We start from the raw sequence: 13,974 nt of genomic DNA on the forward strand, positions 1-13,974 counted from the left end.
CAATGGTAAATGTACATCTCTCTTCCTCCTGAAGTCAATTATGTTATTTACCGTGTTTTCCTGAAAATACGACAGGGTCTTATATTTTTTTGACCCAGGAAATATGGCCTTGGGCTAATTAAAGGGGAGGGCTTATTGTTTTTGGGTTGCCAGGCAGCTGCTCTCTTGCGAGCGGGCTCTCGAAGAGCCGGGCACAGCCTCAGAGTCGAATGGCTGTACTGCGCTCTCGCAGCAGCAACACAGCAGCCATGAGGTGACCACGCTCGCAAGCAGCCGCCTGGCAACCCCCCTTTCCAGCTGGGCACAGCGCCACTGACTGACCTAGCGGTACCCGGAAGCCACAAGCAACGCAAGCCTGTTTGCCACCCTCTGCCTCCTGCAGCTCGGCGCCTTCGGAATGCCCCTAGTTGAGTGAATGGGGCTCTGCATGGCTGGAGAGGGGGGTTGCGCGAGCGGCTTTTGCGCGAGCAGCAGGCTCATGGTGCCCTTGGCTAACTCTACAGTACCTGCAGAGCCAGGCCACTAGCCACTTGGGTTTTTTTTTTTTTTTTTGCGGCTTTCAAAGCACCAAGGATGGATGCCGCTCTAGGAGTACGCTCTATGGTAGCGTACAACCATAGAGCGTACTCCCAGAGCAGTATCCTACCTCTGTGCTTTGGAAGCTGCAATGGAGGATGGATGCCGCTCTGGGAGTACGCTCTATGGTTGTATACTCTGCATACAACAAATCCTCTGATTTATATTAATTAAAAAATTAATATTTCCATATGGAAAAGATGGACATATCTATTTATTTGATAGATATCTTAAAGCAAGTTTTTGTTCCATGTGTGCAAAAGCCATTTGTTAATTTCAAGGTGTGTTCAGTATCATCATAATGGCCTCTGGGTGGCCCACAACAGTTGTTTTTTCAATGTAGCTTTTAAAATATATTAATATTCCAGTTTGGAAAGAGCTGTTTCCAAAACCTATTAATAAAATCCAATACTTGATTAGTAAGAATTTAGTATTATACTGTACATTATTTATTGAGAAGTAAATTACTCAATGGAGTTTCCCTTAAGTAAAAATATATAGGATTTTACCAAAAATACCAAAAGCAGATATAAAATGGTCCTAAATCAGAAAAACAGTTCAAAACAAACAGGTAGAAGCTGTTACAAATATTTTAAAACTAAAGCTTTCCATGAATTTACTTGCATTGATCTATTGCAGAGAATGTAACATAGAATTCTATTCAATTTATTATATTAAATATATTTTGTGATGTAACATTTATTCCTTTATTGCATGAAATATTCTGTATTGGCAGATGCCTACTCTCTAATTTGCCAGAGGCAGAATGTAATTTTTAGGTGGAGATTAAACACAGACTGGGAAAATTAACATTACATTGCGTGTAAAATAATTTACAAGAACCAGTTTGGTGTAGTGGTTAACGCATCAGACTAGAAACTGGGAGACTCTGAATTATAATACTGCCTTAGGCTTGAAACCATTTTCTCCAGGAGAATACGGGAGATGGTGGGAAACCATTTGGGATAAACCTTGCCAAGAAAACTGTAAGGACTAGTCCAGGCAGTCTGCAGGAGTCAAAAACTGACTTGAAGGCACAAACACAGTAGTAATAATAATAAAAATTCACTAAGACCATTTACAAAGCATGAGCAATTGTATCAAAAAAACCCATCCTAAATTGGTACCTGTAGAGCAGGGCTATCAAACTCCCAGCCCAGAGGCCGGATGCATCACGCACTGGCCACGCCCACACCGGGTTTAGCAAAGGGGCGGAAAGTCCCGATACGTCACATGATGCCACTGTGACGACGTGAGATTGACACATCTGCTGTAGAAGAATAAATAGCTATTATCTAGACTTACACTTTTGAAAATGCCAGAAAGTAGTTTTTCAAAATGGCTCAGTAAATAATTTATCAGAGGCAATGCTATAATGCTATTAATTCAGATTTATAGATGATCACGGTGCTTACTTCTGGGGCTATCACAACAGAACTACAAAAATCAAAATAACCACCAGATGACTGTGAAAATGTCTTCGTTCCTATTTACTGAGCGTCCAGATTTTTGCAGTCCAGACATAGTAGCCTTATTATTTCAAATACATAGAGCTTACTAAAACAGATTTCCTCGTCTTTGTGAAACCAGTGGGGTGGAAATTACCTATACCTATTTCAAACTGAAATAGCTGAAGAGCCCAACAAGGGAAATTTGGAAAATGGACATGCTTTACATCAAGCAAATATTGCCCAATAATTCCATATTTAAGTAAGTGCTTGACTGAATTATGTTTATGGATGGTTGGAAGCTGTGGAACTTTATTTAGTTAGTTATCATTTATTTCCCAACTTTATTATTTTTACAAATATCTCAAGGTGGGGAACATATCCAACACACCTTCCTCCTATTTTCTCCGCAACGTGAGTTGGGCTGAGACAGAGTGTGACAGGCCCAAAGTCACCCAGCTGGCTCTCATGGCTGAGGCAGGCCTTGAACTCACTGCCTCCCACTTTCTGACCTGGTGCCTTAACCACTACACTGGCTGGCGCCCTGCCACGTTGTACAAGTGTCAGTCAAAAAAATGAATAAAGGAACAACAAAGTTATTATCATGGTTTCATAAACTTATGAGATGGAACTTCCGAGATTTCAGGTAGAACCTTTTTTTCATGAACTAAGTTTTGAAGTCTTTCAAATGTTCCCAAACACGAATTGCTGTGCAGCAATTTTTCTTCCTTCCAGAAAGGACTTTTCTTGTATAAAGATAAAATGCACAGAAACAAGGGCATGCTTCCAAGTGTAAAAAGTTTATGTGCATCCTACAATGTAATTTATTTCTACTTAATATGATGTTTGAACCTACCCATTCAACCTTAGGCCTGTATGAAGCTCAAACTACTATAACTTTTTAAAATCATAATTAAAAAAACAAAAGCATCTTAACATTATTACAAAGTCAAATAATTAAATCCTCATGTGGAAGCAGTGGGCTACTGTAACCCCCACTGCAAAAATCAAGATGACCACAAAATGGCAACAGAGAAATTATCATTTTTCAGAGTAATTCTTTTCTGCCCTCTAGTGGTTGTCTAGATTTCTGTGGTCCAAATCTTACCCAAATAACTTGCTATAAATTTGTATAAGATTTAATTTAAAAAAATGGAATGAATGATCAAATCATATATTCACTGTTGGTTTTTTAGGCAACGTTTTTGGAAGTGGTTTATCATGGCTGCTTCTTAAGGCTGAGAGTGTGACAAGAGGCCATTCAGCTGCCTCTGTACTTAAGACGCACTAGAATTCAGATCGCCCCAGTCCTAGTGCAGAGTCTTACTACAGCAAAATAAAGAATAAATGTTCCCACAAAAGTAATGAGAATTTCCCTCAAGTATAAACAAAATTTAACAAAAAATGCAGAGGTGCATCTGCTGGACTCCAACTTTCATTCACAACAAACTTTCATAGTGGACTAGACTGAAAAATCAGATCTTGACTGATGTCCTAAAGCTTAAGAAAAGAGGAGCAGACTGGATCTTCAAGGGAAACAATTCCAAAGAATGGGGGCAGCACTCTAGAATGACTATTTTGAAAGCCCTGTCAGATAATAATTTTCTAATGATGGGACCTGGACCTGGAAGATGGGGATCTGATTTGATCAGATGGACAGATGAATATGGGACAACGTAGTGCAACATATAACAGTCCACAGCCATTTAGAGAAGTAAAGATGATAACTGATGAAGCCAACCAGCAACCAGTGCAGCTCTTAAAATACTGGAATTATCCAAGTCCTTTGGAATATACCCATTACTGTCAAGACAGTTATATTTTGTACTAACAATAGCTACTGAATGCTTTTCAGAGGCAGCCCTATGTAAAGATCATTATGGTATCAGAAGTGGGGAGGTGGCTAAGGCCTGAGTAAGAACCACAATTAAAGTAGCTGTGCAAATGTTGTGCTAGCCACAACTGCTACCTGCTCATCATACAGGAGCTATAAGTCCAGGAGAACATCCAAATCTGAGGGAGATGGGTGGTTAAGAAGTGTGGAATATAAATAAATAAAACTTACCTGAGTGGGGAACACAACTTCATTCAAAGTCAAAAATTGTATTTCCTTGAAATTTTTAGGTCTATAAATCCAAAGTTACTCCTTCTTGGAAGGATTCAGTCAAAATCTGTTCCGCTCTATCCAAACTGTGAGAGCAATTCAATGCACCTGGCAGGTGGACAAGATTTATAGCTGGGTATCGTCACTCTGATACCAGACCTCATGCTAATAGCAATAGCATTTAGACTTATATACCACTTCACAGTGCTTTACAGCCCTCCCTAAGCGGTTTACAGAGTCAGCATATTGCCCCCAACAATCTGGGTCCTCATTTTTACCCACCTTGGAAGGATGAGTCAACCTTGAGCCGGTGAGATTCGAACTGCCGAACTGCTGGTAGCTGATAGTCAGCAGAAGTAGCCTGCAGGACTGCATTCTAACTACTGCGCCACCACGGCTCTAATGGATGATGTCCCCAACTGGTTTCATATAGATAGTAAAGAGGAATGGAGAGAGAGATGAGGTGCTGAACAAAATAGAGTCTTCTGGGCAGATCTTTCCTCCTTACCCCACGCCAACTGAGGGGTTGACTATCACCTTTAAGATCCTAAATAGCTTAGGCCTCAGTTACCTGAGAAAATGTCTTTTTTGCATGTAACTTCATCACTCATTAATCCATCTCCAGAATCAGAATCACCAGCTTCTCTAGTGGTGACCTGAGACTGGACCTTCCCAGTCATCATCCCCAGATTGTGGAATACTCCTTGTGCAGATATTAGGTTTCTACAGACCTTTCTTTTCTCTTAGGCTTTCAATAATTTAATCATTTAAAATGTAAGCTATTTAATATGTTTTAACGTGAATGGCATTAACTTTAATACATTTAGTGCATTTAAAACTTTAAAACATAATCCATCTGGAACCATTTATGAAGAATGATATAGAATAATAATTATAAGTATTTTCACAAATAATTCAAATAATGTTTTTCATCTGAAGCATGCCAATTTGTAAAAGTACAAATAGAATAATGCAACTTAAAAATTAGATTGGATTGCCAAATGTTTTGTATTCTCCCTTGGTATCCAGGCATGAAGAGGATATCCAGCATTTTAAAGTGATGAAGGACACAAACAGCCATTATTTTCTATGGAGTGAAAAGTTTCAATCACTAAACAAACTTGTGGAGTATTACAAAAACGTTTCCATCTCCAAAAACAAACAGATTTTCCTGAGAGAAGAAACCAAGAAAGGATCACAAGTAAACCTTAGAGAGGTCAGTTTTTTATGATAGAGTAGAAAAAGAAAAATGTAATCCAGTAAGGTTTGTAAAACTTGTAAGCCAGTAGAGTGACTTTTGCCATGAAATTAGCCACCCCATCAACTTTTTCCTTAGTTGTTTCTAGTTGGTTCTTCCTCCTTTCATCATTTTTTATAGAAGCCTTAACACAGGGCTCCCCAGGGGCATTAAATTAAATGACACTTGGACTATGGCATTCAATTTTGGACACCACGATACAAAAAAGATGATGAGACCCTAGAAAGAATTCAGAGAAGAGCAACAAAGATGTTTAGGAGGCTGAAACATATGATGAGCAGTTCTGTCCAGTCTAACAAAGGGAAAAACTAGGCCAGATATGATAGCAGTCTTCCAGTACTTGAGGAACTGTCACAGAGAAGAGGCTGTCAGCCTATTCTCCAAAGCACCTGAAGGTAGGACAAGAAGTAACAGATGGGAACTTAAAAAGAGAAATCCAACCTAGAATTAAAGAGAAATTTCCTGAGAGTGAGAACAATTAATCAGTGGAAGAGCTTGCCTCCAGAAGCTGTGGATGCTCCATCTTTGGAGCTTTTTAAGAAGAGATTGGGCAGCTATTTGTCCAGAACAGTATATGGTCTCCTGTTCAAGCAGGGGGTTGAACTAGAAAATCTCCATGATCTCTTCCAACTCTGGTATTCTGTATTCTTAGGTGAAGCAATGGATTGTAGGAGGTTCCAAAAATGATGTATAGTGAAGTGAAACATTAATACCAATTACAGGAACCATGTGGTTACAGCTATTTGAAGAAAAAAAAGGCAAATGCTATGTCAGATGATTTTGTTAACCATATGAGTGAAACAAACAACAAATTCAGACTCCTTTTAGCAGCCGAATCCAGAAACATTCAATGGCAATAATAAGCAAAACAAAAATCACAAAATCCAAAAGGGAAAATGCTGTTTTATAGACATGGCTGTTTCATGTGTTGTTATGACCTCTTTAGTTACCCAGCAATGATTGGGACCTGGGACAGCTTAGAAATAGAGATCTAAAGGAAACCCACACGGAGAGACTAATACCTGCTGTGACTCCCACCAACCATATCAGGACACTTCCTCACAGGGTAGAAAACATCCCCATTCCAGTGAGGCCCAAGAGAAGGAAAACAGGCACCTAAGGAAAACTCTTAAGACCTGTAGATATCCAAACTGGGTCTTTATTAAATCACTGTGTGGATTCAACATAAAATGGCAGACAGAGCTGGTACTCAGATTCAGAAGAATAATCTGGTCATTCTTTACACAGCTGGTGTATCAGAGATGTTAAAACAGATATTTGGAAAACATTACATAGCTGTGCTTTTCAAGGCCACCAACACATTGAGACAGAGGCTTATCCACCCTGAAGAGCCAATACCAAAAGATAAGAGTAATGTTGCATATGCAGTCCAGCACACTGAGGAGTGTTCAGAGCTTTATATTGGTGAAACCAAGCAGCCTTTACACAAGAGGATGGCCCAGAACAGGAGAAGCAACATCACAGGATCAGAATCAAAACAGTGCACCTTCATTTAGAAGAAAAAGGATACTCTTTTGAGGACAATAATATTCACATTTTGGACAGGGAAGATAGTTGGTTTCAGAGACAATTGGAGAAATCTACTTATGCCAAAGTGGAAAATGTTTCCCAGGTGGAGGCCTCAGACACAACCTGTCCCCCATTTCTTATGCTGCTCTTTCATCAGTTCCAGGCAGTTCAGTTAAGGCATCTTCCCAGGCTCACCATGTTCACCACACTTAATGACCCACCTAGGGTAAAGAACCTAGGAGTTGGAACATTTACATCCTAATGACTCTTTGCCTATTCACCAAATAAGCCTAGCCATATTAGATGAAAAATGAAATCTCCTGTAGGACATATATAGAACCCCCCACCAACTTGCTCAGGCTTAAGAAGCTACTTAGATGAGCTCTGAATTGTTTTGAACCAATAAGAAAAAAAGTCCAGTTGTCATGACTCAACTTCCAAACTCCCTACCTACTATTCTTTCCCTATAAGAAAAGGGGCTTGACCATCCAAATTGCATTGGTGGCAATAAAAGAGAAAAATTAAACAATCCTGTAAAGGAAACTCCTGTCTTGTAATATAAAGGCATGTGATTTGGCATTTTTTCTAGGACCCAGGTTAGGCATTTGATGGCGTTAAAGCTATTGACACAAGATGTAAGCTGTTCCAAATAAGGCTGCCTTTTGCAATTGACTGATGATGATTTTGTCAATGCCAACAGTATTCAAGTGATATCTAGATTTTTTGGGATTTTACTATTGGCATTAACTTTGCTTTATTTTGCCACAGTTGTTTTACATCAATTTGGAAGTCTTTGTATTTTATGATTTTCTCCAGTTCTTTCTCTTCTATTCTGCTGTCTCCAGGTATTGCCATATCCACTAGCTAGACAATTTCTCTTTCTTATCAACAATTGTTAAAACTGTGGTGTTATTTTCTGTTTGAAGCCTAAAGTCCTAGACCATCTTAGCTTCTTCATTTTATATTACTTTGTCTATTTTGTAGTCCCAATAGTTCTTACTTTCAAGCAAATGTTATTTGACATAAGACGGGTGGCAAATAAATTTGATAATAGTACTTAACACTAGCAATAGCACTTAGACATATAGCCCTTCAACAATGCTTTAAAGCCCTCTCTAAGTGGTTTACAGAGTCAGCGTATTGCCCACAACCATCTGGGTCCCCATTTTACCCACCTCAGAAGGATGGAAGGCTGAGTCAACCTTGAGCTGCTGAGAATCGAACTGCCAAACTGCTGGCAGCTGGCAGTCAGCAGAATTATCCTGCAGTAATGCATTCTAACCATTGTGCCACCATGGCTGTAAATAAATATTTCTTGCAGATATTCCAATTGTTGCTATTTCATTATGCCATTGTTTGTAGTCACTCTGTGTGATCTTGCTGACTAGGCTTCTTCAGCTTCTTTGAAGATGTGGTATTTGCTGTCTTTTACTATCTATTCAGTTCTGGCTTTGTTCTTAAGGCTTGGTCTTATGCAGCCAGAATTACACACACCCCTGTCTCTTTCTTCAACTTTCCCGCTCTTAGCCATTGCCAGGACTTGTTGCTATCTGCTTTGCATGTGTGTTTTATTTGTGTATTCCCCCTGTAATACTTTGCCTTTATTATTTGTTCACAACAATGTGAAGTCACAGCTGCCAATTCGTTAGCTGATGTTGGCCGTCATCTGCACTGAAACCTTTCCAAGAACTTAGAATGTCATAATAATGTATCACTGTTGTATATGTGCAGATCCAAGCAGTGCAACTTTCTGCAATTGACAGATGAAAATTTTGAAAATGTGCACATTTTATGTGTCATCCAAGATTTTTTGGTGTGCAAGTATGTCAATAACTGCTGGAATTGCCATGGCCAGTTTATACCATAAGCTTTCAGCTTCAATTTTCAGATCTTGAACAAATATTTTGTGATCTTCTCCAATTATTTGTTTTCCATTCTACTATCTCTTGGAATTGCTACATCAATTATCCATATTTTCATCTTCCCACTACAATTAAATCTGGTGTTATGAAAAAAAAAAAAGACATCCCACAATATTTTAACCTACTCATTATCAATTACTTTTTCCAACTGTGTTCCCATCAATAATTCATTACTGGCACATGATAATTTTTACAGATATTCCAGTGAAACATTCTGTCAGCTGTGTTACGTAACTGTTTATAATCAGTTTGTGCAAACTTCTTGCACAAGCTGCGTTTAGGATCTGTTTCTTCTGCCTCTTTGCACACTTTGCACTTTGAATCATTTTCCATTCTGACCTTGTTTGCATTGGTACAAATAGCTTGCTCTTGAGCAGCCAAAATCAAGATTTCAATTTCAGACTGTCCATATAAAAGAAAGGTGAGATTTGATTAGCATTTTTTGGTAGCCAAGATTTTTTTTCCCAAAATCAATAAAAATGGGATACCTATCCAATGGCAAAGAAGGGTGGTAATGAATCACTCTGGAAGATGCCTCTCCTAGTGTTGATTTTTATTTTTATTTTCAATAACTCTGTCTTCCACTGCTTCATTATTTTTCCATAAAAATTCTAATGTTTGTACAGATGCCAGTTTCCAAACATTTGACGATCCAATTATGTGTAATGAATCAAATGCCATTTTATATTAATACCAAGCAAAAGCCAGTTAAACTGTTTTGGGTTTGTTTTTTTTCTTTTGTAATTCTCCAAAATTTTATTAATCAGAAGTTGATTATGTACCTCTGCTTTTTCTTTTATATTCTGCCTGAAATATGTTATTTTGTCCTAAATAATATTGGATGTTGTCTGTTGTTATCCCTATGAGTAATTTAAACATTGCAGGCAAGCATGTTATTGACCTATCATTTTCTGTTATGTCCCTTTTGCCAGATCTTTTTCAATCAGATAAGTTTTGCCAGAAAAGCTATTAACCATTTGTTGATGTTTCCTTTATGCAAGACTTCATTAAGCTATTTATCTATAACTGAATGTAAGCTACTCAGATATTTGGGCCAAAAACAATGCAATCAGGGGTGAAATTCAGCAGGTTCTGACAGGTTCTGAAGAACAGCGGAAATTTTGAGTAGTTCAGAGAACCGGCACATACCACCTCTGGCTGGCCCCAGAGTGGGGTGAGAATGGAGATCTTGCAGTATCCTTCCCCTGCCACACCTACCAAGCCACGCCCATAGAACCGGTAGTAAAAAAAATTGAATTTCACCACTGAATGCAATTAATCATTTCCAGGAGATACCCAGGTTTTAATCATTTTCACTTGATTTTTAACCATTTCTGCTATTATTATTGATTTATTATTTATTGCCTTTGTTCTGTTTATTATTGTTCAGTAATATTTGAGTCTAGCTCCTGCTGACCTAGGTGATGACTGATCCAGTATAAGATTCTTTTCTGTTTTCTTACCATATTAAATGGACTGATGGATACATTTAGTCTGATTCTTCCATTAAGACTTGTCTGGCATGAAAGACCCTTCTAGTAGAACACTGTACTGCCAACAAAGGCATCACAAGCTCCTCCCTTATTATTGTGTTAAAAAAGAAAATGCTAAGATCTTCTAGAACATATCTGATGTACCAGGCTGTTATAAAGCACATAATTACTGCATAGAGATGTAAGAATAATGGACTTTTGCACATACTAATAACAATTTAAAATTTAAAGTACATTCAGCCTAAAATATTTATTGATTTCTTAGGAGGCAGCCTGGACCTCAAAGCAACATTTTCTGCTTCTTTTCCTGAACCTCCTAAACTTTGGGGGGTAATTCCAGCCAGAATGATTGAAGAGACGTTTGTATTTAAACATTTATTTGCAATCATAGATTTTAGCAAAAATTGAGAAGTTGGACACATACAGAGAGAAAGATCTTTCCCAGCTCAGGCATAGCAATGTTTTGCTCCATTTATCTGAGATTCTGCTTTTAATTTTTAAAGGACATCACATGTTCTCTATTACAGTGAAATACTGGGAGAATCTCCTAAATACAGGTAGTCCTCAACTTACAACCACAGTAGAGCCCAAAATGTGTGCTGTCAAGTAAAAAATTAGTTACGTGAGTTTTGTCCCCTTTTATGACTTTTCTTGCCACATTTGTTAAGTGAATCACTGCAGTTGTTAAATTAGAAGCATGATGTTTGTTTGTTTGTTTGTTTGTTGGATTTATATGCCGCCCTTCTCCCAAAGGACTCAGGGCGGTGTACAACATTTAAAAAAACACATATTACAAAAGCTAAAAAGGAAATTAGATAGAGTATCCAAAAACAAACCCAATTAATATTAACAATAACATTTTAAAAATTAGATTAAATTAATAATTAAATCAATCATTTATTCTATTTTGTTCAGGCCAGGCTGGCTTGCTGGAAAAGCCAACTTTTTAGGATGCGTCGGAAGGACCGGAGGTTGGGGATTATGCGAAGCTCTGGGGTCAGCTCATTCCAGAGGGAAGGCGCTCCCATAGAGAAGGCTCTCCCCTTGGGGGTCACTAGCCGACACTGTCTGGCCGATGGCACCCTGGGGCGGCCAACTGATTGCTAATTGAATCTGGTTTTCCCATTGGCTTTGCTTGTCAGAAGTTCTCAAAAGAGGATCACATGACTGGGACCCTGGAACTGTCATATACTGTATATGAGTCATTGTCAAGCATCTGAATGTTAATCACATGGGCATGCTACAATGGCCATAAGTGTGAAAAATAATCATAAGTCACTTTTTTCAGTGCCGTTGTAACTTTGAACGGTCACTAAACGAACTGTTGTAAGTCAAGGACTACCTGTAAATAGAAAGTCTCAGGATGCATATTTATGCAGACTTAGATAACTCTCTTGCATTTAGACTGGCAGGGCAGCTGCAGTATTATAATGCAGGCTGGCTATTTAGGCCATGATTGAGGTTAAAAAAAAGTATGTTATGAGAGCTTATATCAAATAGTATCAGATTCAATTCCATGAAATATTCTTTGAATTTATGTTCAACTGCTATCAGACATGTTTGTCAGAAGTAAAAAACAACTATTTATACCTGTGAACAGTTTGAAAGAGAGAGTGGGGCTGGTTGAGGGACAGATGCAGGAGTATAATCTAGATTATTTCATTGAATTTGTATGTATTCTTTCCATACAGCAGAATGTCTTAAAATATCTACAGAACTAAGGTGTAAGAAAAACTAATTGCTGTAGCAGGCCTGTCAAACTGACAGCCTGCGGGCAGGATACGTCACATGCAGGCCACACCCACCACTGTTCTGCAAAGCGTGTGCGAAGTAAACCGGTAGTAAAACCAGAGCAGCCCACCTCTGATGCAAAGTATACTTCCACCTGGAAAAAAAATAATTGTGGAAGACGTCATTTATATTTATTCATAAAGCAATCCATCTAAGTATACAAATAAGGATTTGGGGTTTGCAACAAAGGCATATTTTTCACCATACTGATACTTAAAACTTAAAAGGAAAAAGAAAATAGGTTATTTTGGAGAGATTCCAGACTATAATTTCAGCTCATGCTAGAAAGACTGGTTCCAGTCATTCAATGAAGCAAAAAAGTTTACCCGACATAACTGTTTGTTTCCTTTTAAAGAAAGTCCTAGGAGACAATCCAGTATAAATTGGAATGTATATTCTGAATTCTGCTTTAATGTTTTGTTCTCTTTCTTAGTACCTTTTTATTACAAAGAAAAGAAATTATTCAGCGTTTAGACATAAAATATCTGCGGTTTTGAATTATTTAAAATCCCTTTGTTACTAATTAGCAATGAACTTATGTTCGTATAAATGGGTGCCAACAGGTTTAAGCACCAAAGTGAAATCAGGCGTAAAACATGACTGAAAGTCTTATAAAGCTAAATAAATCCAAATCAAAAAAAAGTTAGGATCTTCAATTCCATTATTTGCATTATGGCATAAAGTGTAGAAATTTGTAGAGCCACTCTCTCAAAAAGTTCAGTTTGTAAGATTGACAGATATCTGAACATAAAGTGCATGAGCTTAGAAAAAAACAGCTTCTGGGATTTTGCTGGAAAAAGCATGATTTAAAAGAAAATAATGCAACCATTACTCAATGTATTTTGAGACATATGCTTCCCTTTCATATGGACATAGCAGCAAGTTGCTACATGAAATAATAAGTAGTTCCTTTTTAATTAAAAAAACATTCATAAATAGACGGTATGTGCTATGAATACACTAAAAACAAATATTTGATTTAAAGTTAGAATAGTTATGCTACTCTGTAAGCAGATATTTTTTTGTAATACATTCAGTTCAGTTGGAACTGAAGATTTTTGTTGCTGCTTTGGTTAACCTCACTGCTTGCTGTCAATTTCAGATGATAGTAATGTAGGATTACCATATTTGAGTTGCAAAACCTCAGATGACCTCTAGATGGAAACAAAGATAAACAACCTTTCTGTTGCCAAAACTAATGGTCATTTCAATTCTTGCAACCCAGATAAGGAAATTTTAACATATGGATTCACAGTATTTCGCAATGCAACTGTCAAGTCTCAGAAATCAGGAGTCCAGGCAGTTCAAATGAATATATAAATGTATTGCAAGCTTAAGCTCTCTACAAGAATCTGAACTACTAACAGTAAAAGCAAATTGGGGGTAGATAAGAGTCAACAGAATTCAAGGTGGGCTGGACTTAGATCGCTTGTGGGTGCGAAGGGACTCAAGACTGATGACACTTTTGACCTCTTCTTCTTCCATGGGCTCAGCCTGGTCATTTCCTAAAATAGCTTTCCAAATTATTTGTATGGCAGGCTTCAAATGACTTAAGTATATTCTGTGTGATTGTTATATGTAATATGAATAAAGATTCTAGTCAATTAGTATTTAAGTAACTTTTCATCCTTATGTAAAGCAGATGTTTAAAAATCATCCATGTCTGTATGTGATCCTTGCAAATGAAAGTATTATATATAAATATTATATAAATATATTTATTATATTCATTAAAAGGAGCATAAGCCCCTTTTCTTTGAGCACAAAGAAAAATCCAGGAAAGTGTTTTTTAGGAAAGTATAAACAACAATGTTCTGAAATGAAACAAGAAAGCTACTAATAGTTAAAAAAC

At 37.6% G+C, this 13,974-nt stretch overlaps 1 protein-coding gene across 3 annotated transcripts in view; it reads left to right on the forward strand.

Moving 5' to 3' along the window:
- The window catches only part of GRAP2 (GRB2 related adaptor protein 2), a 71,459-nt gene that overhangs the window by 42,577 nt on the left and 14,908 nt on the right, over window positions 1–13,974 (forward strand). For all 3 annotated transcript variants that reach the window (XR_014175688.1, XR_014175689.1, XM_081956725.1), the window contains exon 5: window positions 5,158–5,344. Coding sequence is in view for 1 of the 3 variants with exons in the window: in XM_081956725.1 (XP_081812851.1) it covers window positions 5,158–5,344 (187 nt within the window). In the remaining 2 variants the exon portion in view is untranslated. The remainder of the gene's footprint in view (window positions 1–5,157; window positions 5,345–13,974) is intronic.

Source organism: Natrix helvetica (assembly GCF_964273705.1).
Source record: "Natrix helvetica genome assembly, chromosome: 6".
In the NCBI taxonomy this organism is placed as follows: Eukaryota; Metazoa; Chordata; class Lepidosauria; order Squamata; family Natricidae; genus Natrix; species Natrix helvetica.